At 45.6% G+C, this 23,614-nt stretch overlaps 1 protein-coding gene across 4 annotated transcripts; it reads left to right on the top strand.

Annotated features, from left to right (window-relative positions):
• The first annotated feature begins 985 nt into the window (after positions 1–985).
• On the top strand, positions 986–22,215 carry SENP5 (SUMO specific peptidase 5). 4 transcript variants are annotated; one of them, XM_035335244.1, is made up of 12 exons: positions 989–1,133; positions 4,888–4,892; positions 6,097–6,271; positions 6,772–8,351; positions 11,751–11,856; positions 12,010–12,157; positions 12,790–12,837; positions 14,739–14,816; positions 17,425–17,562; positions 19,249–19,332; positions 20,726–20,776; positions 20,852–22,215. In XM_035335244.1, the coding sequence occupies exons 4-12, from the start codon at positions 7,394–7,396 to the stop codon at positions 20,978–20,980; spliced, it is 1,740 nt and encodes a 579-aa protein (XP_035191135.1). In that variant the 5' UTR covers positions 989–1,133; positions 4,888–4,892; positions 6,097–6,271; positions 6,772–7,393; the 3' UTR covers positions 20,981–22,215. The 4 variants fall into 4 exon arrangements, with proteins under 4 accessions (XP_035191137.1, XP_035191134.1, XP_035191135.1 ...); XM_035335245.1 differs by lacking the exon at positions 4,888–4,892 and having other exon boundaries at positions 993–1,133; XM_035335246.1 differs by lacking the exons at positions 4,888–4,892; positions 6,097–6,271 and having other exon boundaries at positions 986–1,133; positions 20,870–22,215.
• The last annotated feature ends 1,399 nt before the right edge of the window (positions 22,216–23,614 follow it).

The raw sequence follows: 23,614 nt of genomic DNA, 5'->3' as shown, positions 1-23,614 counted from the left end.
TTCCTGGAGGAATGCACAGCATAATGGATACTGCATGATCACAAAATAGTTCACGTTCTGCAGACTTTTAGCAAAAATGATGCATTGTGGCTGTTTCCCAATCTTCCCTGCTTCAATGCCTTTTTTTTTTTTTTTTTTTTCTTTTGAGAAATTCCTTTAGCTTCTCCTCACAGGGGTTACCCAGTGAGAGGACGCCCAGCAACAAGAACGGCTTTGGCGCACTTCCCACTTTCATGACATCTCCGTAACACGGCACAGCAACCAAACCAGACAGTATTTTCTTCCCCGTTCTTCAGGAAGGGGAACCGGGATGCAGAGATGCGAAGTGCCCCACGGCAGGAGCCACATGGAGGGGGACAAATCCCACTGCCCCCACCACAGCCAGGGGAAGGCGTGCCCGGATCTGTGGTTGCAGGCCGGGTGGTTTTGTCAGGCTGCTAGGGCTGGAGGAGCTATAAGGGAGCTCCTGATGTTAAGGTGTGGTGGGAGTAACTACAAGAGAACTCAAGTTACGGTGTGGTGGGTGTAACTACAAGGGAACTCCTCAAGGTAAAGGTGTGGTGGGAATAACTACAGAACTCCTGATGGTGTGGTAGGAGAAACTACAGGAGAACTTCTCAAGTTATGGTGCAATGGGAGTTAACTACAAAAGAACTCCAACTTGTGGTTTTTTTTTTTTTTTTTTTTTTTTTTTTTTTCCCCCAAACACATCCATATATTAAGACTTCAATATATTCAGACTTTCTTTATTAAGAAAAAAAAAGGGGGGGCTACTAAGGCGTCCTGCCGAGGAGGAGGGCACCCTGCAGGCCCCGTCCCCCGCTCTCCAGCAGCGTCGCCCTCAGCTGCGGGAGGGAGGCGGCCGCGGCCCCGCCGCTCGCCTGGGCCCGGGCCCTTCCCGAGGGGCCCTGCCCGGTCCCTCCCGGTCCCCCCCCAGTCACCAGCCGGCCCCGGCCCCGCCGGCCGGGCGCAGGCGCGCTGCCTCCCCGTCCGCCCGTGCCCCCCGCCCCGTCGCAGGGCTGACGCGGCGGCGCCGGCGCAGGGCGCTCGGGCCCGGCGGGGCGGAGCGGAGCAGGAGCGGAGCGAGGCCTTGGCGGAGGCCGGGATGCAGCGGGCGGCGCCGGCGGGCAGAGGTGAGGCGAGGCCGGGCGGCTGCAGGGCACCCACAGCGGCTCCGGCCCGGTGCTGCCGCCGTGGGGGCCGCGGGGCCGGTCCCCGGGCAGCGCCGTGCTCCGCGGTGCGGTGGGAGGGGGTTGGAGGCCCGGAAGAGCCCCGGGGTGCCGGAGGAGGTGGGCAGCTGCAGGACGGGGCTTGGGGGTCGGGGCAAGGTTATTTCATCCGTTACCGGTCTCTCGGAACCAAGCTAGCTGTCGCTCGCAGCCTCGCCTGGCTGTGCGGACAGGGGGCCTGGCTGCCCCAGGGCGCTTTGCTCGCCCCTCGCCGAGCCCTTACAAGCCAGGGCACAGCCCCCTGCCCCGCGGCGTGGTGCTGGCACGGCCGTGCTTCAGCGAGCCAGGGGTCAGCAGCCCTGCCCTCTGTCCGGCCGTCTCCTGAGCAAGCCCGCTCCAGCCCAGACTTCCAGCTCCGAGGAGGAGTTGGTTGCCATTGGCAGAAGCCTCACCTTCGCTTACCTGTACGTGCATCACTAAAAAGACGTTTTTTCTCCAAGCCAGGGGAAGATGTGTTTAATACTTGCAAAAATGTGCACGGGTTTTAAGGAAAGACTTAGAGAAAAATTCAGGGAGACCCTTGATCCCAGACACGTGCTGGGACCTTGGCTGAAATTCCAGTTCCTGTCCCCTTCACAAGACTTGGATGAAAAAGTCGGTTAGATTTATTTCAGCCACTTTTGTGCTTCTGCTTGCAGAGGTATTCAGGAAGGAGAGGATGAGGTTTGAGTGACGTTTTGTTAAAATCAATCTAAAACCTGAAGATTAAAAATGACTTACGTCCTTTTGCTTTATCTGTGCAAAAGAAACCTTGAACTCTTTAATCTAGAAGTTTTGCTCTTTCATCATCCTGGTTTTTGACGGTATTTCTCTTAAGTGCTACTTTATCTGACATGCGTATCTCCACTAATCTAGTTTTGCCTTAGGGAGGATGTTGCCATAAATAAATCTAAAAAATCTTGCCAGGAATAAATTTAGCAGGTGTGTAGCCAATTGGGTGAGATTGTGGGCTAGTTCCTGAAAGCTGAAGTTCGGAGAAGGGAAGAGACCAAACCACCCGTGGGCACTGAAGCCTTGCGGTGGCTGCCTGTGATAACAGGTCACCAGCTCCATCCACGCCCAGCCCTGCCCCACCGAGAGCTGGTCAGCTTGGACTTTGGCAGTTTCTGCACGGCCTTGTGTTAATCTGTTAGGTTTTGTCAAAGTGTGTTACCCTAGAGCTCGTTTCACCTCTGGGACAGGGCTTTCTGTTTGGATAGCAGTCACCGAGATGTGCTGAGCGGGTCAGAACAGAGCGGAGAGGGAATAGTTCCCGGCTCTGTGAACCTGCGTTACTTCTGCGTGCGGTAACTGAACCATTTCAGACTTCCTGACAGTACCAGTTCACTTCTGGCCTCGCAGTGGTTTCGAGAGACACCCTGCCCAGCTTCCTCTCTCTCTTTCCAGTGCTGGATGCTGGTGGGGGAGGGAGGGCACCTTGCACAGCTCTCCAGCTCCAGCTGCTCTCCTTCCCCTTATCGCCTGTCCTTGAGAGCCTGCCCCACATCTCCACGGAGAAGACCTGGGCACGCTGAGCGCCTGCGAGAGCTGCAGCCTCCCGTGGCAGCAGGCGGTGCCTGGGTTACTCTTGCCCACGCAAAGCAGCGCGCCCAAGGCTGTTCGCTTTGTTTACCTTACCGATGCTCTTCAAAACACGCATTATCTACACTCTGAATAGCAGTACCAGGAGTTAGCAAGCCGGCTGTGACCGAGGTACCTGCTACACATGCCTCGATCTGGTGCTCGCTGCCACCCACACCCCTTGTAGCTGTGCAGCCTCCAGCTACGCCGGAGCTGTGCGTGCACAGGCGGAAGGTTCCCCTGCTCTGCTGCTTCAGGTGGCAGCGAGCAGCCTTTTCTTAGAGGGCTGGTAGCAGCAGTGGCTGGGGCTGCCTTTCCTGTTTCTGTTTGTGCCTTTTAGGTAAAACCTGGACTTTCTGAAACTGCCAAGGATTAATTAGTAGTTAAACTGTAACAGGTTTAAAACTGGTGAAGGATGTGGACATGTAGGATCTTTCCCAGTATCTGATTTCACTTGAGGCTGCAATCATGTAAACTTTCATATAAGTTGCAAGTGGAGCGTGCTGTTAATTGCTCTCATGAAAACATAACACGTATCTGTGTTACTGAGTGTAGGATCAAGGGCCTTTCATCCCTCTTTATGCAGATGTTCAAGGAGCTTTAGGCTGGTTTTATGTCACGTTGACATAAAGTTACGCTCTCTTGTAGCTTACCAGGAGCTTTTGGGATAATTCTCTGTTCTGAAAACTGAAGTACTGAGAGACTGCCAAATATATTTCTGAAAGGTGTGAGTGCGAGGCACGTGGGTAACCAGAGTTCACCATTGGTACAGAGCTGGAACCATTCAGGTTTGTCCTCATGTAGTGCAAAAGCGATTGTGCCTTTTAACAGTTACTCATTTGCAGATGGTATGCCAAACACGGCTGAAAGGGTGAGGACTAGTGACAATAAATTGCTTACACTTACTGTCATTGGAAGATACACATCTGGGGATTTTCTGGGCTTGAGACTGCTGGTGTGGTCTTGGCAGCATCCCTGCGTGGCGAAGGTGTGGCTTTTCCTAGCCAAATGACTCATCTGATGGTGAAAGGGTCCTGACTTCCGAGGTTTTTCACCTGTGCCAATGTATGAGGTGAAGAAGTGACTTCTTCAGGTCCTTAAACTTCAGGAGGTGCTTGCTTTATTTTGGGTCTTGCGTTGCTCACCTCAGTTCCTTTCCTAGCAGTGCGCTTTGAAGCTGCGCTTTTGCCTTGCTGATTTACATTGCCAAGTAAAATCAGTAATGCTCTCGTAGCACTGACGGAAAATAAGTTCTTCACGCAGCACCTTTTAATGAAATATTTGCGGATGGATTATCTTTTGTCACTCAAAGTAATACAGCTATTAGCAAAGTGAACTGTTTCAGCTCCTAGGACTGGGATTAACTGCTCCTCGGAGGCCTTTGCTTTAAAGGAATCCAAACTCCACATTGATTATGTTTGAAAAAGGAGATGGGACGGCAGGAAAGGTTTGCTTGCATAAAATGGCTTAATCAGACTTTTTTTCCCTGTTTTTAGGCATAAACTTTTTCACACAGCAAAAAACTTTTAAATATAGAGAAATTGGTGTCTGCATCACAGACAAGCATGAAGTATTTTTAATCATCTGAGCTGTAATGTCAAGCGTTTTGTTAATGATCTCTGTTACAATGCGAAGCAGAGGAACAGGTGGGTAGAGTAGCTTCCCTGACATCTTCCTTTGTTGCAGTTTAAGGCTGGATTTCGTGACGCTAATGCATAAATGAGCCATTTCTATTGCTTTTGCAATCGATGGCACTGAAACTGTGGCACCGCTCTTGCCTCACAATGCAAGTTTGCCTCAGGTTCTTTTTGTTGCCAGGGCTTATCTTTGGCAGGATCTAGCCGAGTATTTTTCCCACTGTGATCATCAGTTCTGTCTGCCGTTGGTAAAACAATGGCAGCTTGTAGGCATTTCGGCCCTGAGTAACCCCCGAGCTGCTCAGAAAGCCAGCGGCTGCTCAGCCTGCCTCCGCACCTGAGGCGGTGTCCGGAGGGGATGCTCCTCGTTGGACTCCGCTGTGAGAGACAAAAGAGGAAAGTAGCGACCCCAGACTCTTCAGGAGTGTTCTTAAAAACCTGCAGGTAGGTTACTGGGCGAGTGCACGTGTTCCTGAGACTGAGAAGCAGTGGCACTGGCACCTCGATGTGCTGTGCTCTTCCTGGAGTGCTGGAGACTCACGGCGCCGGCAGGAGCCCCTCGTCTACGTGGCGCTGGTGGGATCGCAGCCATCTCGCTGGGTTGGTTTGTTTCACCTGGGAAGCGTGGCTGGAATAAGCTGTCCTCGCAAGAACGTGGTTTGGCTGGTGCTCACTGGGGCAACTCGAATGTTTTGTAGGTAATGTGCACGATAGGCAGACGTGTGTAGTTCGTGGTGTAAAATCAGGCATAAACTGGATCTGGTGTGGGGTAATGAGTAAGCGCTCGGAGAGCAAGTGTGAGAAAATGGGCTTGATGGAATGTTACGTCCTGATTGTTTTATGATAACTAAGTTGTGTGGTGATTAGCAGTATTACAAAAGAGCTAGGCACCATTGCAGCATTCGCACTGTGAAGCTGTGCGGTCTTGCACATCGCTGTCAGCGGAGGTAGCCTGGTTCTTCCCGAAGTTGTAGGTAGCGACTCCTGACTGCTTTGTGTGGTGGGAATACCTTGCCTGAGTCCTAAATGATGCTCTGTATCCCCACGGCATTTCTGTTACTCTCCCACCCCTCCACAAAAATAAACGAACTAAAAAATGGTCACCTCCTGTTTACATACGAGATTAGTAGAGTAAAAAAACGAAGAGCTTCTTAAGCTTGACTTTAAATGCCTGTTTTTGCAGGTGCCTCGCATTCCTATTCACCTCTAAGTCCAAGTGTTAGCGCTTTATTTCCATGGGTAAGCTGCTTTATTCTCAGCTAGACAGTACATGCATGTCATGCTTGAGTTAGATGTGGCTATGGAAAAAACTTGTAATAACAGTCTGTAAGTCAGCATCAGGGGGTTAGAGGAGGGGGGGACAAAGCCCATTTCTGAACTTGAGAAAAACACAAACTGTACTAAAATACAGTACGCAATGTACTTGGTTGGGCTGGAACAGCTCGCATGAACCATCCTATAGCGTGTCTGGCTGATGCCTTCCCCTTCGGGATACTTCCACCTTCGCGTTAATACTTTTAGCCTATTAACTGGGTGCCGTGCAGGGAGGATGAACATAAATTGCCTTGCAGGAGATATATCCTTGCTGCACACGTTGAGGTGAAGGTTTTTATTGGGAAAGGTATTTTAAGATGATTAACTGGAGTTCTGCTTTGGCACTGCTTTGTTAGAGAGACACCCGGTTGTAGCAGCCGATGGCTTTGCTGTCTGCTGCAGCGTGCTGTTCCTGTAAACACAGAGGAACCACTTCAAAGAGGGAGCTGTGCCTTTCGTCCTGGAGTCAGAGCATGAGAATTTCTGGGGTGGCAGTACGGACACTGCTGGTCCCTTATGGGAAGGATTTGTGTGAGCGTGTGAAGTGTCCTCAGAGTGCCCGCTGGCTTTTATTGCACAAGAGTCAGCGTTTGTGCAACGGGATGGAGTCGGGTACCTGCACACACTTGTTGGCTAACGTGGACTTCAAAGTTGTGCTTTGGAAAAGCCTTTTGAGACAAGTTAGTTAACTGTGCATGCTCTACAACGTGGGTACTGAACAAGGTTTAACCTCAGGCCAGAGAGTCAGAAATTACATTTGGGAGTGTGGGCTGGGTGGGGATTACCTCTTTATTGCTCTACCTCAAGGGAAGGTAAATGAGGAGAGCCTGTTTACACACCAAGACACTGAAATTATTGCTTTTTTTTTTTTTCCCTTCTGGTGTGAGTGAGAATGTCCTCTGGAACGTGGGATTGTGTTTGGAGGACGGGTGGAATTTTAGATAGGCTCATTGCCTGAGGAATGTGCCTGGGTGTTTTGCTATTATCTTACAGTCCAGATAACTCTGAATTCATTTCCCTTATTCTTTCAGCTGATTTTCAAGATCATAATGCAGCAGAAAAATGAAAAAGCACAGAAGAAATTTGCTTCTGAAAAGAAGTCAGTTGCTGGCCCAGTCTAGAAGGTGGACCACTGGATCTGGGGAGCTTGGGAAATACTGCTTCCAAAGGCAATTTTTCCTAGCTAAGAAGAAAAGACAAAGTGCTTGGCTAATTGTGAGCTTAAATCACAACAAACTGTACAGAAGTCTGCAGTGCAAAAGGAAGACTCTTGAGCTTCCAAGCAGGTTGGCTCCTGATGTGCATCTAAATGCAGAAACTTATCAAAAACCTGCTGTAGACCCATAGAGCTTTCCTTACAAAAATACCCAGGGCAGAAAGATCCTGTCCCTATCAGAGAGCTGAAAGCCCGTCTGGAGAAGCAGTAAGAAAACTCAACAATGAATCCTTTCAGAGTGAAGATCCCTTGAACAAAGAATCAGAAACTGGCGCTACTCTTAATAGCATCTCTGGCAATATCCATTATGTCTCATGTGGTACACAGCATGGTGCTGAATTACCTGTAAAGAAAGGTGGCTCTGTATATAGCGTGGAAGAAAGCAATAATGGTGTGGGCAACACAGTCCTGGTAGTTTTCAACAACTATAAAAGGAAATGCTGTTGCAAAAGGAGTGGAATGGAACTTGTGGCCCCTTGACAACTAGAAAGAGGTCCAAATTTAGCCATAATACTGTAAAAAAGAGATCTTTATTTATGATGCATAAGAAACTTTCTATGGTTAAATTTCGGTATAGAATTAGAAAATCCCCAGAACTTCGAGCAAGAGGCAAAACCTGCAAACTGAGAAAAATCAAGCCGAGGTGGGTGGAGAAAGTTACAGGGGACCATCGAGAGACGTTCCAGCGGGATTTTGAAGGTGGATTGTGTAATTGGTTTTCCTACTGGAAATCTAAAAGTGACCGTCTTTGGAACCGGTACAGCTTATCAGATATGAACAATAATACACCCAAATCTGCAGGCGAGGAGAAGGAAGTACATGCATCTGAGACCTGCCACGCGCAGGACGCGTTGCCGTGTGCCGAGCTGGGTTCTGAGGAGCCGGGATCCGGAGGGCAGGATGGTGCTGCTGGCGCTGTGCTGCCCGAACTGCATGCTGGAGCCTCTCCAGAGGCAGGGACTTTGCCCGGTGTGGAGGCTGCCGAGGCTCTGGCAGAGGATCGTTCCTCTGGCACGTTGATCTCTGTGACAGGAAAGGAAATGGCTGTTTTGGGTCAAGACGATGCGGAACCGAGTGAGCTTATGGGTGTAGATGGAATGATGCCGCTACAATCCTCCTTGCAGGATTCTGATGTCAGTGACAATTTTGCAAATGGACCTTCATCCATGGAGCTGGCACAAAATGAGGACAGCTCTAGCCAAATGGAAGTGGAGGGCTCCTTAAACCTGGACATTTTTAGTGCAAAGTTACTAGATCACCCGTACTGTAAAAGTCCTCTTGAGGAGCCTTCCCCAGAAAGCACAGGACTGAAATCAGGAACTCAGAAGGGAGGCAAAAGGAACAGTCAGAAAGCTTCTGGGGTGGCCGACGAGCAGTTGGCAACGTGGCTTTGTGGTATATCTTTTGCACATCTTTGGGCGCCCGGGAGTTCCTGAAAACTGCTGGATGCATCGTGGAGTTTACATGTTGCTTTAATTCCTTTATTGAAATAGATTCATGTTTTGAATTGTAAAAGGCACTTAGCATAACACTCAATGAAATGAGGCTTTAGAGGGGAGAACTGCATGAAGGCCAAATTAATGCTTATCTGATAAGCTGTTTTTGAGGGATAGGTGGATAATGCCTCTGCTTTTTATTTAGAGAATGCAGTGTAATTGAATTGGAATCTTTGTGGAAGACTGTTGGTAGACGCTTCAAGTGTCTTTTATCATGTGGTTTCAGAAGATGATACAGGGTTAAAACTTCCAGTTTTTTTTAAATGGTTGTTAATTATTATTCCTAGCTTGGTATTTAAAAACCCTTGTTGTTCTAATACTTCCTTCTGGTGTTTTTCACTTACCTTTTGCTCTGTCTGAAACTAACTCATGTAATTTCATTAACCCAGGTTTTAAGAGCCAAGTATTGGTCATTGTCAACTGGTTTTCTCCATGATTGTTTGTGAAGTAGGTTTAATGAATCTTCTTAGACAGTATTTTTCTAAAAAGACAGAACTAGTTTCTCTGGAACAGAGGCTTAGTAAAAAGGCTTTGGGATTTTTTTAGTCAGTGCTGAGCGTGCAGTATTTGATAGGTTCTAACATGGACCACGGTAAAAATAGTAATTGGTGTCTTAGATACGTATACCAGCATACTATGCACATAGCAAGGAGTAGCAAAGTAAGGTGTTGTGCCACCTACTACCTTTAATACAATGCTCAAGTTCAGCAGTGTTCTGATGCCTGAAGTCCTCCTTTGGAGAAGTAGGCTTTGTAAATTCCCACAAACCTGCGGCTAGTGTCAGCTAGTGTTAAAGGGACTGCTTCAGGTTTGACGTGCTCTCATTTTTCTGCCCTCCTTTTTATCCTTGCCTAGCACTCTGCCTTTCCCTCCCCTGCAAATGTGCAAGTGAATCCCTAAAGCACAATGTGAAGAAGGACACCTCGGACCTCAGGACGTGATTTAGCTTCCCATATCTGCAAGTTAGTGTGGGATGTGTTTCTCTGTGACTGACTTAACGTGATCCAGTGAAGACCAGGCATTGTGTAAAAAATTGAGGAAAAACTGTGGTACCACAGTGAACAGACCACTTCTGCAATGGAGCTTTGAAGTTTGTCCAGCAGAAAAAGGGATGTTGTCCTTCTGTAACAGTCAAGAACCCAGCTTGTATCAGGGTAGTTCAAGGTTAAAGCTTTGGGGTCTGATAGGCCATCGTGTTCCTGTTTGTGGGAGGCCTGAATGGCTTCAGAAAAACAAAAAGAAGGAACCGAAAAAGCCAGCAAATGCACTGAACTTTCTCAGACTTTGGCAATTTTAAGAGAATTCTTACCTAGCGTCTCAAGGAAAGTAGGTTCCCATCTTCCTCACAGCTGGGGGCTCCTCTCTGAGGGCTGGCACCAGGTCTACGTTACCTACGCGTTCATGCTCCTGAGTTCTCTCAGCTGAAAACCTGAAAAACCTTGTAGCTTTGGTATAACTGTACATAAGTGCTTGTCTGTTTGGGAGTGTTTTTAAGAATTACCTGCACACCTAAAAGATACTGCCAGGCTGGCAACAGTTCTAGGGTAGGTTTTGAATTTTGTGTAGCAGCTGGCCATGGATGCTGATGGGCAGCAGCATTTAGTGCGTTCTGAGGTACTGTTAGGTATCAGACAGGACTCTGGTAAATCCTCTTTGTAATGACTGTATGGTCCTGTATCAGAGCTGAATTCCGTATTTTCCTCCAAAGTTACTCAGTTACACCAGCTCAAATGACGTCAGAATTAGAGGTCTCCTAGAGCTCTGATACTGTGTTGTAACTATGTGAACAGTCCTTCTTTTTGTGAGTATGAACAAACAGCTTTTTAACGTTTTATGTATTAAGAGGATGAGGTACACTTAAGTCCCACCCATCTTTTTATGTAGACTTCTAATCAGTGAGAAATATTCTTCCTGTCACAGTCCACTAAGATGTAAGGGATAAAAGTTGTAGGTAGGTGTGTGGCAGAGTTGCAGGGAAGGGTATCTCCTCGTGAAGGATGCTTCCTTGTTGTCTGATCTCAGCCTTCGAGCCTCCCTCCCTTCTGTGACACCTCCAGGTGTAGTTCTTGCTGTATCTCCACTGCTTTTCCTGCCTCTCTGTTTTGTTCTTGGTCTCTCTCATTTCTTTTTTATTCTCCCCTTACTGCTGCTTTCCTGGCACTTCTTCTGTCAGGTGTTTCTCGTCTTGCTTCTTCCCATCCTGATCTTTGGAAGTTTCCAGGAAATATCCTCAGAGTCTTAGTAAGCAGAGAATTAGGCATATACTGCCACATCCAGGGATACCTCTCCCCTCACACCCAGGCCTGAGAACGGTACTGGAATTTGGGTTAGTGCAATTTCCCTGGGCTCTGTTCTCAGATCCAGCTTTCCTTCTGTACATACAACACATGTTCTCTGCTGCATTTGGAAGTTCATTTTCAGAGAGCTGGAGAACTTGGTCTTTTATTCTTCTTCACTAGTAAGTGTTGAAATCCTGCTTTCTGTTCTCTTTCATTCTAAAATTAGTTTTGGATGCTTGGGTGGGATTTGTGTCTCCACTGTTCTAGTGCTGTCTCTGAGAAAAAAAAAAATCTATTTCCTAGTTGTTGGGTTTGGTTTTTTTTGAAAAAAAAAAAAAAGTCCAGTATTCATCTCTTGGCTAATTTCTAGCTAATATCTTTTAGTTTTGCTGTTAGGGTTGTCCAGTGCTTTCCCAGACAAGGGTACTATGACACTGGGGTGAATAAGTTAGCCTTGCTGGGGTTGTCTGGTGTCCCTTCTGTTTGTAATGCTGGCGACAGGAGAGCTGAACACACTGCAAACACTCTGCAGACCAGGGCTGTTAGCATTTGAGGAAAGTAATTCTGCATACCATGAGGAGAAGAGACTGGGTTTTCAATGAGAACTGTTGCAGAAACTGATAGCTCTTCATGTTGTGGTAAAATTATTTAAGATGCTAATTGAAACAGGCAGTGGGCTGGATTCTCTTCTTAGTACGGGTATAATTAGTTTGATGTAGATATGTGTGTATGTGGCATGAATGGGGTCTGATCTTTTCCTCTAAAGCTGAATGATCAGATTTCTGCCTCTTTATTTTTGTCCTCCTCCCCCCAGTTATTTATGTTGCCAATTTGAGCTTGTTTTTTCTTTTTTTTTTAACATATACTTACCATGTGTGATGCTGTCTGTTGGTTGGATGCAGAATGATTGCTGCTCATACTGGGAAGAACTGACTACTTTATCAGAGCTTGCAGGGTCTTTGTTTGTTTTATTTTCTTTTTCACATGTTTGTGCTTTCATTTTTCTGGTATATTTAAAGGATTCCTAGATGAAGTTATGAAGAAGTATGGCAGTTTAGTTCCACTCTGTGAAAAAGATGTCATGGGAAGATTAAAAGAAGTCTTTAATGAAGATTTCTCCCATAGGTGTGTAGCAGTATCACATTCTTGACTTTATAAAGGACAAATTGCTTGCATTGCTACTGCGTGCTCTGTGTCTAACACCTTAAGGATTAGAAGTTTGTTTGATATGACCTTGACATTGACTTACTTTTTTCTGCCTCTTCAATCCCGTTTTAGAAAACCTTTTATCACCAGGGAAATCATGAAGTATCGGGAAAAACATCCAAAAACCTCCACTTGCAATTTCCGGGTCTTCTATAATAAGCACATGCTAGATATGGATGATTTAGCTACACTGGAAGGCCAGAACTGGCTGAATGACCAGGTCAGAGATGCTCGGTGTTTGTGCGGTTCTTTACCCCTTTTTAGCCCTTTTTTGTTAGAGAACAGTTGCTCACCTTCTACATTATAGATAGGCTCTCCTTACTTGAGAAGTCAAAGAACAAGGGGAGCAGCTTTTACAAGGGCAAGTGCAGTAATAGCGGTTACAAGCCTGGAAGACAGGAGGTGCCACAACTAAGCTGCTTCCCTTTGCAGAAATGATACTGCACTATTTAGAGAAAATAATGGTTACCCACATGTGTTTTAGGGTCTCACCCTGGCCCCAAGCTCAGTAGTAGAAAAGCAGAACAGCAGAGTGAAGCAGCAGACTGGCCCCCAGCCAAAAACCCAAGAAGGCTGTAGTTCCCAGGGCATGCACTGGTACACTTAAATTGAATTAAACTGCATTTCAGATGGAAGCAGACTTCAAGCAGCCAGTTACAGAGTCTCTCTCTGGGCAGACCACTATTAGTTCCAGAGCGCTTGTCCTTCAAACTGCAGCAGAATGTTACTGTAATTGCTCAGCTCCTTATTGCAGCTTGAAGTGGGAAAGGCCCTACTTTTTTATGGGAACTTGTGAATTTGGGTTTTACAAAGTTGTGCTGTACATACTCAAATATTTACTAACTCTTGCAGATAATTAACATGTATGGTGAACTCATAATGGATGCAGTCCCTGAAAAGGTGAGGGTTTTTGTTTTTCTGTGAATGTACCTAATGAGAGATTGAGAGGGAAAGGCTGAATATTTCAGATACAGGGTCAAGATTTAGCTCAGTGATGTTCTGAGTGGTTTCATTACAGTTTGTTGCTGTCTGTTGCTCAAATTTTCTTCTTTCCCTGCACTACAACAGTTTTCAGTGCTGCCGCTCATTTCAGGAAGTTGTTGCATTAGCTCTGCAGGTGGTCTCGGTGCTAGCCTGATGTTACTGACCTACCTGTGGAGGATAGGTGCCCCGTCTGTCCCCATCCCACAGTCCTTACTCCCCTGAAGGTTTCTGTCTCCATCCCATCTGCTTCTAAAGCACTTTATCCATGCCCTTGTTCACCAGTTCAGTGTTTTAGCTGAAATTTCCACTAAATACAGATTTCTGCTGAGATGACAGACCATGAATGGTGGAATCTGAGCCATGCACATGTGCTGCTTGTGCTCACCCCCACAGCAGCTGCAGGGACCACGGCAGCTCAAACTGCTTCTGCTGTCTGCGTGCTGAAGGGGAATGGACACAGAGCGGCTCCGTGCAGCACTTGCTGGTTTGTGCATCCTCAGCAGAGTATTTACTGCTATCCAACAGCAGTGGCTAACTGTTGGTGGCACTTAAAAAAAAAAAAAAAAAAAAAAAGGAAAAAGAAAACAGCCCCTTCTTCTGTCACTAAATTTGCAGCAGCGGCAATTATAAAAAGCCATCTGTTTACTGGTAGAGCTGAACAATTTTCAGGTGAGACCACAAAGGAAGAGCCAAGCAAAGCCATTTTTAGATGAGCTCTGCAGAACCTAACGCTTAGAATCTTCAAGCTCAGAAGAAAGAGCGTTGTTGCTTTGATTGGTGGTGATGGTGATTCTTCATTAGTATTCTCTGTACTTCCTGAGCGTGCGCTAGGGTTGTGGTATTGGAGATTGTATCTGTTTGCTTGTGTCTGCTTTTTCTTCATAGTGCATAATTGAAATCCTCACGGGAGATTTTGTGCTGGTACCTCAGAATGTGGTTTTGAAGTCTGCTGGCATAGCTAATGGCTGTTAGCCTGCATTTTCAGATGCTGAATTTTCTAACTTTTTTAAAGTAATAACTCAAGTCTTCTACCACCTCTACACTAGCAGAATTATCAAAAACAGATGTTGCAGTTTTGCATTTGTATTAATCCATTCCTGTAATTGCAAGAAGCTAAGCACAGGGGTTAACAGTGTTAACCTGGAGCTAAATAATTGTTTTTAACGTAAGTCTGCATTTTTTTTCCATAAACATAGGTTTTTAGTTACTCAAAAAACAGATGTGGTTTAACTTAAAAATGCTTTTAAATAACACAATATAGTTTTTGTCTGAAGTCTGGAGCTGGTCATAGTAGTTGAATACAAATAACCGTGTTGTTGGATTAAATCTCATAACTGTTTTGATGAAATTTATTTTGATTTTTTTTTTTTTTTTTTTGAGTCTCAGAGCTTCCAGCAACTAGAAGCCAAAGTTACTCCTTTTTTCACCACCCCTGTTTTGCCAGCCCAATGATCTCTTCCTTAATCCCTGTAAAGAACAGCAAAAACTAACTCCTTGTCCTGGTGTTTTTCTCCCAGTCCCATCCCAAACAAAAAATTAAACATGATATGCCTGGAGATATCAAAGTGTAAATACAACTGCTGCAATGACTGACATCATATATTATGGGGAAATAAAGCTTGCTTTCTTTGTCTGGTGAAGAACAGCGATAGTTTAGGCTTGGCAAAGCCTCTGTTTGTCCCTACTGGGGTTCTGTTTCAAAAACCTGCATTAAATAATGCCTCATTGCAAGTTGTTTTATATAAATTCGCCTGGGGGAGGGGGAATGACTGTGCATGAAGATTTCTGTGCTCATTCCTCCTCTCTCTCTTTTTTAGGTTCATTTCTTTAACAGCTTTTTTCATAGACAGCTCGTTACCAAAGGATATAATGGGGTAAAACGATGGACTAAAAAGGTATCGTTTAACTCCACGTTGTCAGTGCTGTGGTTTTGGGGATGGGTTGAATCACTAAGTTGAAACTGGGTGCAATATGTTATCTGGAAAAGATGGGTTTGGAAAGGAGCTGTACAGAGTGAGCTGTGGTCACTAGAATCAGTAGGGTGATACTGCTCAAGTTGGCTTGCTTACGTTGTGAAACTGTACTTTGAATAGCTTCATCTTCGGTGGTAGGTTATCTCTTTGTGTATGTTCATGCAAGCTGTTAATTTAGCTGCAAGAAATATCTCTTACTGCTCCTGACAGTGCCAGGTACACTAATCTACTGGAGAGCAAACTTAATTTTGATTTTTTCCATTTATCTCAAACTCGGATTGTTTGATTAAAATAAAATTTTTACTCCTGAGTAACATATACAGGTGTTAGCAGAAAATAGAGACCAATACCGTTGTTTTCATGACAAGGACAGAATTTGCCTTGCTTTCCAGAACCCACACCGTATCATGGGTTGTAATATTTTCTGGGGTAGCTAATACAAAGAGCAGCACTCTTTTCTGTGAACATTTGTCCTTTCTAATGTGGGAGATGAGGCAAGACTAATCAAGGACCACGCTTGAATGTATGATCTTTCTGCAGGAGCTCTTAAATAGCACACATCTGTGAAATGCTAGAGATGAACTCATTATCCAAATATAAAATCTATTCATATAATTTATTAAAAACTCTTTAAAGGGACACTTAATATTGGTACTTATTACTGCTTGATTTAAAAAAAAAAAAAAAGTTCTCTTTAGCAGTCTAAAACCCAGGAAGTGAAGGTAGATTCCAAAACCAGAACCCGTGTTCATGTTGCAGCTGAAGAGGGACCAGATGAGAGCAAAACAGTTACTTAAAGACGTTTGTACTTGAGTTTCTGAAGAATCTCTAAAGCAAGGACAAGAGCTAAAGAGTTTCCCTTGGAAGGATTCAAGTAGACTGCCTCATCCTGCTATACACAATTAAGGGGAACTTGTTTCTGCTTTTCAAACACGCAAGAGTACTGTTCCGGGCTCTGTAAATGTGCTCTTCTGGGACACAGGCAGCCAAAGCCCAGAAGGACATGCTCTTCTGCCTGTAGCTGCTGTGGTTCCATAGCTCCTGCTCGTGTCTGTCCTTCTGGCTGCTGAGCACACTGGTTCTGATCCGCTGTTGTGTCAGCTACCTGGCTGCGCTGTCCCGCTGGCACGATTCCAGGTTGCCACCATCATTTCTGTACACCAGGTCTTCGGTTAAAGACTCTTCCAGCTCTTGGCTGCCTGTTTCCACTCTCCTGCTACAGGTTTGCACGCCTGCAGCCATCCTGCAGCTAGGGCCGCTTGAGGACTCTTGAGTTTAGCCGGGCTCGGCTGTTGCTGTACATCACAGAAGGTGTAGTTCATTTGTCTTTGTCCGGCTTTCCTTTGAGGGCCGGGCTTGCTGCTGGCTCACATCTCCTTCTCCTCTGTGAGGATGATGGATCATTGTGTACCAAGTGTGCTGTAGTGTGGTCAGGAAGCAGTTGCTGCAGGTGGGAACAGGGATGCTTGTGACAATCAGCACGCTGTTGTGAGCAAGGCTCTGCTGGTAACTGCTGTGAACGCTCAGACCTTTTTCTGCCTTCTGCTTCCTGCTGCTACTCAAAAAATACACTTTTCTTTCCTACAAATGACCTGCCTTGTACCAGTGTGCAGCAATTATGTACTGTTCAAATTGCACAGTGCTTCAAAAAAAAGGCAGCATAGAAATCTTTCCACAGGATGAGTTAATTTAATTCAGTATTCTATTTCTGCTTATTTTCTGTACTATACCACCAAAAACCCAGCAATTAGACAACCATTTAGAGAGGAGCTGGGAGAAGGAAGATCATGAAAGGCCCTGGCTTGACTGGCTTCCAAAAGCATAAGGGCTCATCTGCCTCGCAGACACTGGGGGTGTTGTATCTGATCTCCTTGTTCTGTACTTTAAGACCTTCTCCCTCGTTTGCCTGCCTTTGGCCACAGTACATCTGCTACAGCATTAAGTTCAAGGAAGCACGATTCTGCTTTGTCTTCTCCCCCTCCCTTCCTCTGCTCACCAGAGCACTCCTCTTCTACGTTCCTCAGGCCAGGCGCAGAGCCTGCCTTACGGCCGAGGGAGTCGAACTCCCCCAGCCTGCTGGGTCTGTGGGGTGCTTGTCAGCACAGCTGCGCGGTGTGTCACCTACCCATGCTGCAGATCTCGTGGAAGCCAGCGGTATTCATGCTGCAGGAATGCCGTTACCGAAGATGTGTGACCAACCCCTATCGAGTCTCAGTTGTATCCCCAGTGTTACTCAAAAGAAATCCAACTTAAATGCAGTTGTTGAAGTGTAACGTGAGCAGACTCTTGCCACAAATACAGCGGTGGCTAGTTCTGGTGCTGTACAGTGCTCCTGAGCTGCTTTCTGTGCTGTAACTGTATTTTTGTGTCTGCCAATAACTTGTGTGTGAGAGAAATGTGAGAATGTATTGGAAGAGAACTGAAGAAGTTCAGTTGGGGGGGGGGGGGGGAGACTTGGGTATGATTCATTGCATGCTTTGCTATGGTGTCCTGTGGAATTGTCTCTAATGTGTATTGTTCTTCCTGCCAGGTGGACTTGTTCAAAAAGACTCTCCTGTTAATTCCTATTCACCTGGAAGTCCACTGGTCCCTCATTACTGTGAACATCCCCAGTCGAATCATTTCATTTTATGATTCCCAAGGCATTCATTTTAAGTTCTGTGTAGAGGTAAGAGCGGCAGCTGTTCAGAGTCTGAACTGTTTTCTTAAACCAAAAGCCTCTCTCTTCCTTTTCTTCCTTAAACTTTAAATGCGATATGTCATGTTGTCCTGCTGCCTGTGGAAAGAGAATCAGCTTGCTCTGCTGAGGAGGAGTCTGAAGCACAGACCTGGGGGGTCCTAGAGTGAATCCACGGCAGGGAGCTGAAGTCAGATTGCGTATTGCCTAAACAGCCTGACTGTGTAATCCACACGCCTCTTGTTGCTCTGTCTTGTCACTCCCACCAAAAGCAGGGGCTTGAAGCCGAGGGCCGTGGGTAAGCAGGTAGTCGGAAGGAGAGTGAGAGCAGTTCTTTAAACTGCAAAAGGGCTTGCCTTTAGGAAATGACAAACTGGGGTCCTTTTTTGGAGGAGGTTGCCTAGGTGAGAGAACAGGACTGAAGATGCTATAGTGCTGCCCAGTGGGGTTTATGTGTTACTGTGCTATTAACAGTGTGTTGCCTTTTTCCTCTGTCCGCACGAGAACGGGGTGAGTACCTCTGATTATAAACCAGCAACCTTTTGAAGCTACTACCTGAACGCTGGAGTTAAAATATATCAGTCTTTCTTGTGAAGAACAGTCAGGAAGTTTTTGGGACTAGCAAATTGTAATGACCCTCTAACAAAAGCTAATTTTGTCAACTTAATTGCTTGTTTGATGTAGCAGCCCTCTATTTTTAACTGTGTGTAGTTGTTGGCTTACAGCGGAGTAGTAATTATTGTACCCAGGAGAGTTCTCAGCTAGGACTTCTGAATGAAGATACGAGCTTCCTTCTGGCATTTGCTGAAGGTGAAGCTAATGTTTGTTCGGGGAGCGAGAGACCTCATGCTCTCTAGCTTCTGAACCTGCTGCGTAAACCAGGGGGCCCTCTCAGCAGCCCTGCAGTCTCTCCCATGGCCTTGCAATGTGGCCTCTCCCATCCCTCTCTGGGCAAGGCATTTGCGCTTAATTGACTTAATTGTCTTATGAACATGAAACACTTTCCTTCTTGCCCTTTCTGGGGAGTAGGGGGTCAATACCCAAAATTCCTCTGCGGTCCACCCATTAAGATGAACCACAGTGTGCTGGAGTGTGTTTAAATTGTGCTATAAACTACCAGCCTGTTTACAGAGAAGGAGAAGGATTTGCTTAACCCAAGACCAGAGGCTCATTTATCTTGCTTCCTTCTCTTGTGTCAGACTATTTTTTCCTGTATGTCACTAAAACACTCCCTGGAGCTTTGCTGATTAGCTGCAGAACTCAAAGCTTTTTGTACCGACATTTGGGCAGGAAAAGGCTATCATCCTGAAAGTATAGGCCTTGGTGTCAGCCGAGTAAGTCAGGAGAGAGCATGTGTGGGACTGCACCGTGTAGCTCTGCATGTCTGAGAGCACTCTGACTTTGTGTACGAGTGCCACGGCTACCCCAGTATTAAGTATGCCAGCGTGCAGTGGGGCTGAGGGATGCTAGTCTCTCTTGATGGACCAGACCAAGCCTTGGTGTTAGGTGTTGATCTCTTTACCTTCAGATCTGAGCTGTGCTCCTAATGCTTAATGATACCTGAAATTTGTCCTCATTGTCAAAAGGATGCCAACAAAGATGTCAATGTCTCCCTCCTGTTTTTTAGCTGGTGAATAATAGTGGGTTGTTGTTGTTTTTTCCCTTTCCTTTATGAAGAACATTCGAAAGTATTTGCTGACTGAAGCAAAAGAGAAGAATCGTCCCGAGTTTCTTCAGGGTTGGCAGACTGCTGTGACAAAGGTAAATGGCAGCCCCTCGAGTCCCGGAGTCTGACTTTCTGGCAGATTTTAAGAGATTGCTTCTAAACCCATATATTTTTTATAAGTAGTGAATTGTTTCATGCTGACTACAAGGAAGGTGGTAGGAGCTACACGGGTGGTTACACGTGGGAATTAAAGCTCTGTCACTCATTCAACTCCCTCCAGGTCTTTAATACTTCCTGCAAGTGACTTGGTGATATGAGCCTGATCTCTGGTCAGCTAAATATCTGTGCAGCAAAACCTGTAGCTGGCGCCGATGTTGGCACAAGGTCAAGGACAGAGTGAGCTGGAGACTCCGCTCCCTAACTTCTCCCAAAAGGACTGTTCTGAACTATGCTAAATGGATGGGATTTGGTGAGGGAGGGAACAGGCGAATGCTTCTGCTGCCTATATTTTATATTTGTTACGGATAGAGAGCTTTGGTCTCCAGGGCTGTTTGTAGCACATTACATTTGATCACAAGTAAACAAAGTCTGGCAGCAATAAAAGAGAATAACTTGTGTGTAGTGTAAATGAGGGAATATGTGATTTGCGTAGCCATGCCATAATGGCTCTGAAGATATAAAACAGGTCATTGCACACTAGACACTCCCAACAACTCCCTCTTTGCACAGGATTATTTTTAGATGCTGCTACGATGATAGAACGGTTCCCTTCCACACTCAAGCGCACCCTGGGCAGCCAGGGTTTGTCCTCCTGCAGTCTGTAAACCAGAAGGTTTGGGAGTTGAGAAAAAACATTATTTTTTCCCTTCATGTTCCAGAGACATAGCAGCACGAGCAAGTGGGACTTTTTAGCTCTGCATGTCAAAATTCAGCATGCCTGGCGAAGCAACAAAGGTTGAAAGTTATCATTTGAGACTGCCTCACTGAGTCCTGTTGTCTGACAGCGTGCTGCCCTTTGTGTTCTTTGAGAACCTTTGGTGTGGCAGGGAGAGGAAAACCACTGTTGGTAGCATGGATGCTGAGAATAATCCTCCTCTAGACCTGTGTGACTTTGCTGCTGTAGTTCGGTCCTGTGCAAAGCAGATAGTGCTGTACAAACATTTATTTAAACTAATTGAGAAGCTGTTCTGCATAGGTCACTAAAAGAAAGTAAACTTGAAAGAAAGATTTGTAATTTGTTTTCAGGCCTATACAATATGTTTTTCTGAATGTAGGTGGTGTTCTAACATGGTGTTGAGTGTCACCTTGCAAAAGTTGGGATCGGAATAAGTAATGACAACTCCAGTTCCTACCGCTGCAAAACAATTGGCTCTGGGAACAATGCACTTAATTGTTTCGCAGAATCTGCTTTTGGACTTGAAGCAGGACTTAAAGAATTAAAGGATGGGTAAAGATCTAACACGTCTGTTCTTGTTTGTTTTCCTTTAGTGCATTCCACAACAGAAAAATGACAGTGACTGTGGGGTTTTTGTGCTCCAGGTAAGAGGACTGCTTTTTAAACAATAATCTGTGGCCTGTATTGTTCACGTTGTAAATGTCCTTTTTTCAATCAAGCCTTTTCCTTTTCCTCAGTACTGCAAGTGCCTCGCCTTAGACCAGCCTTTTCAGTTCTCCCAGGAAGATATGCCCCGAGTGAGAAAAAGGATTTACAAGGAGCTGTGTGAACGCCAGCTAATAGACTAATAAAATGCAGCCAACCTAATTTCTCTGGCATTTCTGACAAGTTGCAGCTGGTGTTTGTGTACTTGAATTTCTGAAAACTTCCGTGAATTTTGAGCGATTCTCAGCTGAGTGGTGTGGCCACTGTTGTTACCTCAATTTTTTGACAAGCTCTTTAACTGGCAGAACATAACAGAATTGCCGTATAATATTCCTTATGTCAGTTTGGTTCTCTTATGTTCTTTCCTGTATTTAATATTTATTATCTCAGCATGCGTATAGGCAAAGCATGCAACTAAACCATAAAACTGTAGATTTGGTGCACCTTTGAGATGTAGCTAGAAATGACAAATACAGGTGAATTTGTCTGGAAACATAAAGATGCATGATATGTTTTCTGATGCAATAATGCTTTGAATGTATCAAAAAAAAAAAAATCAATGCCATAAAAAGAACAGCTGGAACCTATTTGAGTATTCTGTTGTCCCTGATGTGGCCGTATAGTACTGAGTTACCACTTTTTAGGGTGGCTAAACAACTCATCTACAGATACAATTTCTGGAGACCTCTTTTTTAAATAGCTAAAGTTGCTAATAAAGTTTGTTCTGTTAACACTTAGCCAGCTGTCGTTATCAGCCTGTCGCTATAGATAAAAAGCAGCCCTTGCACAAAAAGAAAGCTTCGGCCCTTGTCTGTATAATAAAAAGTGCAAAGGTGTTCAGTCAGATTGATAGTATGTTCCTATATGCTGCAGAAGTCTCCATGGTGTGTGTATTAAGGAGAATTACAAACCTGGCCCTGAAGAGTCACAGCTCAGATACTAAGATAAAATCCTTGGCTGTAACTGTTTAAATCTCAGATGGCTTTGAGTCATTTTTCAGTTCTGCAATATGAAATGAAATGTACCATTTTGCATCTCCCTTCAGCTCTGTTTTCAAATGAATTCCCTTCTAGCTTGTTGTCTTTAACCTCCCAATGGCTTTTTCCTTTATTCAAATATAAATTAATTCATTTCTCTTGCATCTGCTATTTGATTGTCTCAAGCATCCCTAGTTTCGTTTGCGTCCAGTAGCACTCATGGTTGGGAATAATAGCACTTGTGGTGGGTAGGAACACAAAAAAGTGTTCTGCTCCAGAGGGATGGGAGGCTGTAAATCCAACGCTGAATTTTGCCGTATTGTTACACTGAGCAGGGATAAGTGAGAACAGTGGATCTTGAGACTTTTGTTTTTTCGCCTTGATCTCTAAGCTGCGGTATGCTTCTTGCTGAAGAAAGCCGGTTTTGTCTGAAAAGGCTGTTGTGTGGGACTGCCACACCAGCAAATCTTTGCTGTGTTTTTGGGCCAGTTGAGGAAGTGAGCCCAGGGGAAAACTGTTCGCAGTGCTCAACGTCATCTGTTGCACAGATTCACTTTGACTCCGTGTCTGTCCGTAGCCCTGACTTCTGACAGAAGACCATGTTGACTTCCCTGTCTTGCAGATTAGTTCAGGCTTGAGCAAAGCCATGTGCAAATCCGTCCTAGGATATCAGAGAGAGCAGGGAGGAATGAGAGAGTGCCAAGAGCAGTCAGGCCAGGAGATGGAAGCATGTGCATGCTGAGTTGTGCTGGAGATGGAGGTTCTGCAGTATCCTTGTGTGTTCCCACTTCCCTTGGTTGGCAGCTGGCAAGGACTGGCTTGGTTTAGCAAGATAAGGCAGGCCTTTAGCTCTTGGTTAGATAACTTAATTAGGGAATTTACTGAATAATAAAAAAAAAAAATAAGACCTGGACTGGCCAAGGATAGATTTGCCCATCATATTGTGCAGAGGACCCCACAGCACGTGGTTTCTTTGTGTTTCTCCAAAGCGTTGCCTATACAAACAGCAGCTCCTTCTTGGGGTGGGTGACTGGGAGCAGTGGAGGGTGACTTCAGTGAAAATTTAAGCTTGGGATGCAGTTTCTCATGGGCTAGGCTAGAGCATTTAGGCTAGTGCTGCCATTCTCATCTTCTCTCCGCGCTGCTATCACATGAATGGCACAAATGCTCGTGCTGCCGTGTCGTGAAACCTGCTCAACTGATCTGGGTTAAAACTAACCCAGCCAAAAGGCTTCTCTCAGCCCAGAGGACAGAGGACTTCTTACCCCAATGAAACTTCTCACTGAATGTTTACCAGCATGAGTGAAGAGGGAGAATGGGTTGGCCAGGAAGAGGCGTGAAAGCAGTGCCAACTTTGGATGCAGGCAATTGGAGCTATGTCCTCAAGCAAGACTCCCTGCAAAAGGGAACCGCAAAAGCGAGTTGCCTTTATATTCAGAACTTAAAATGTTGGTAAGGAAGTTGGAAAGATGTGCAGTGCCAGTGTACTGGCCTGGGAGTGTCCGTGCCTCCAAGGAAGCCCCTTAGTTTTCATGAAAGATGCCGTGTTCATGGACATTTTTCATTGTGTGGGAATACGTTGGAGCACTGGACCACATAGAGTCCTTTCTTGACACTTGGTGCCCACAACTAGTGGTAGGAATCTGTCTTCTCGATGTGAGAGTCTTTAATCCCGATCCCTTTATCAGTGGCAGCAATAAAAGGACGGTATTTCTGTGAACTTTGTGTTTAACAGGAATAGGGATGCTTTGAAGCAAGTGCATATGTGCACCAGATCGTGCGAGAGGAGGGGGGCTTGCA

The sequence above is a fragment of the Oxyura jamaicensis genome, chromosome 9, assembly GCF_011077185.1.
Source record: "Oxyura jamaicensis isolate SHBP4307 breed ruddy duck chromosome 9, BPBGC_Ojam_1.0, whole genome shotgun sequence".
NCBI lineage: Eukaryota > Metazoa > Chordata > Aves > Anseriformes > Anatidae > Oxyura > Oxyura jamaicensis.
This window is presented reverse-complemented; position numbering and strand designations above follow the sequence as displayed.

Excerpts from the sequence above, each read along its gene's own strand:
- SENP5 (XM_035335243.1), top strand. The coding sequence starts at position 7,394 with ATGCTGTTGCAAAAGGAGTGGAATGGAACTTGTGGCCCCTTGACAACT. Across the intron at positions 17,563-19,248 it reads ATTTTAAGTTCTGTGTAGAG|AACATTCGAAAGTATTTGCT; the intron begins GTAAGAGCGGCA and ends TCCTTTATGAAG. Across the intron at positions 19,333-20,725 it reads GGCAGACTGCTGTGACAAAG|TGCATTCCACAACAGAAAAA; the intron begins GTAAATGGCAGC and ends GTTTTCCTTTAG.